At 61.0% G+C, this 1,180-nt stretch overlaps 1 protein-coding gene across 1 annotated transcript in view; it reads left to right on the top strand.

Annotated features, from left to right (window-relative positions):
- Positions 1-274: 274 nt before the first annotated feature.
- Positions 275-1,180, top strand: part of LOC114073136 (tyrosine-protein phosphatase non-receptor type substrate 1-like) — a gene marked incomplete at its 5' end in the record, with an annotated part of 4,770 nt that continues 3,864 nt past the window's right edge. Inside the window, 2 exons of the mRNA XM_027910924.1 lie at positions 275-723; positions 936-1,178. Of these exons, the coding sequence (XP_027766725.1) occupies positions 275-723; positions 936-1,178 (692 nt within the window). The remainder of the gene's footprint in view (positions 724-935; positions 1,179-1,180) is intronic.

Genomic DNA, 1,180 nt, shown 5'->3' with positions numbered 1-1,180 from the left:
GCAAGGGGCGCTCTTTGGAGTGCCTTGTTTTGTGCCCTTGTTTCTCCTGGCTGACAAAGCCAGGTGGCCGTGGGAGGCAGCCCGGAGGTGTGGGCAGCGGGGATTTGCTCCATGATTTAGCCATACAGAGCACGGCAGGCACTGGCCGAGCAAAGCTCTGTTCGGTTCCACTGCTGAGCACTGTGGACAGAGCACTGTGCCCATAACCACAGCCTCTGCCCTGGGCTCCCTGGCGTGGGGACAGCCCTGTGACCCGTGGTCCCTGCTAACACAGAGGGGTGCTCAGCCTGTCCCAGGACTGGGAGAACAACGGGGCATCTGGATGTGCGGTGCCAGCTGAGACTCGGTCTGGTTTTTCCCCAGGTGCCGGTGCCCAGAGGGGCCAGGACTTCAAGCTGCACCAGCCCCAGGACAAGGTGTCGGTGAAAGCAGGGGAGACGCTCACCCTGAACTGCACCGTGTCTGGATCCTTTGCACCTGGTCCTGTGAAGTGGCTGAAGGGCTGGGGCACTGAGAACAGGACCATCTATGAGGACACTACGGGCCCTGCTTCCCTCCGTGTGACGAGAGCAGTGGAAGGGTCCAACACAGACTTCACCATCCACATCAGGGATGCTCAGCCCGAGGATGTCGGCACCTATTACTGCGTGAAGTTCCAAAAGTCCCTGAGCGGTGGGAATGAGGTGTTTCGGCATGGAAGTGGCACAGAGGTGTCTGTGCTCGGTGAGTGGGGCTCCCAGAGCAGCTCCTGGGGGGAACCAGCCCAGCCCAGTGGGCTCTGCTCAGGGTGAGCAGGGATGGGGAGGGGGCTTTGGGAGCTGGTCCCAGGAGAGGATGCTGTGGGCCATTCCTATGCCCTGTAGAGACCCCGCTCCTTACAAACCCGGGGCTGGGCAGGGGGACAGAGGCTGACAGCCCTGTGCTTCTCCCCACAGCCAAACCCTCCACCCCGATCGTGTCCGGGCCCAGCCAGAGAACGAGGCCGGGGCAGTCAGTGGCTTTCACCTGCACGGCTGGAGGGTTCTTTCCCGAAAACATTGGTGTGAAATGGTTCAAGGACAAAGCCTCCGTCTCATCTCAGCTGCCCCAGGTCACTGAATGGCGGGAGAAATCCTACAACATGTCCAGCAATGTGACAGTGGTCCTAGAGGAGCGGGACGTCCTCTCACGGCTCATCTGT

This window comes from Empidonax traillii, unplaced genomic scaffold (assembly GCF_003031625.1).
Source record: "Empidonax traillii isolate 1590-97213 ecotype Southwest subspecies unplaced genomic scaffold, ASM303162v1 scaffold5468:size8244, whole genome shotgun sequence".
Lineage (NCBI taxonomy): Eukaryota > Metazoa > Chordata > Aves > Passeriformes > Tyrannidae > Empidonax > Empidonax traillii.
Note: the sequence above shows the minus strand (reverse complement) of the source record. Positions and strands in the feature narration are given on the sequence as shown.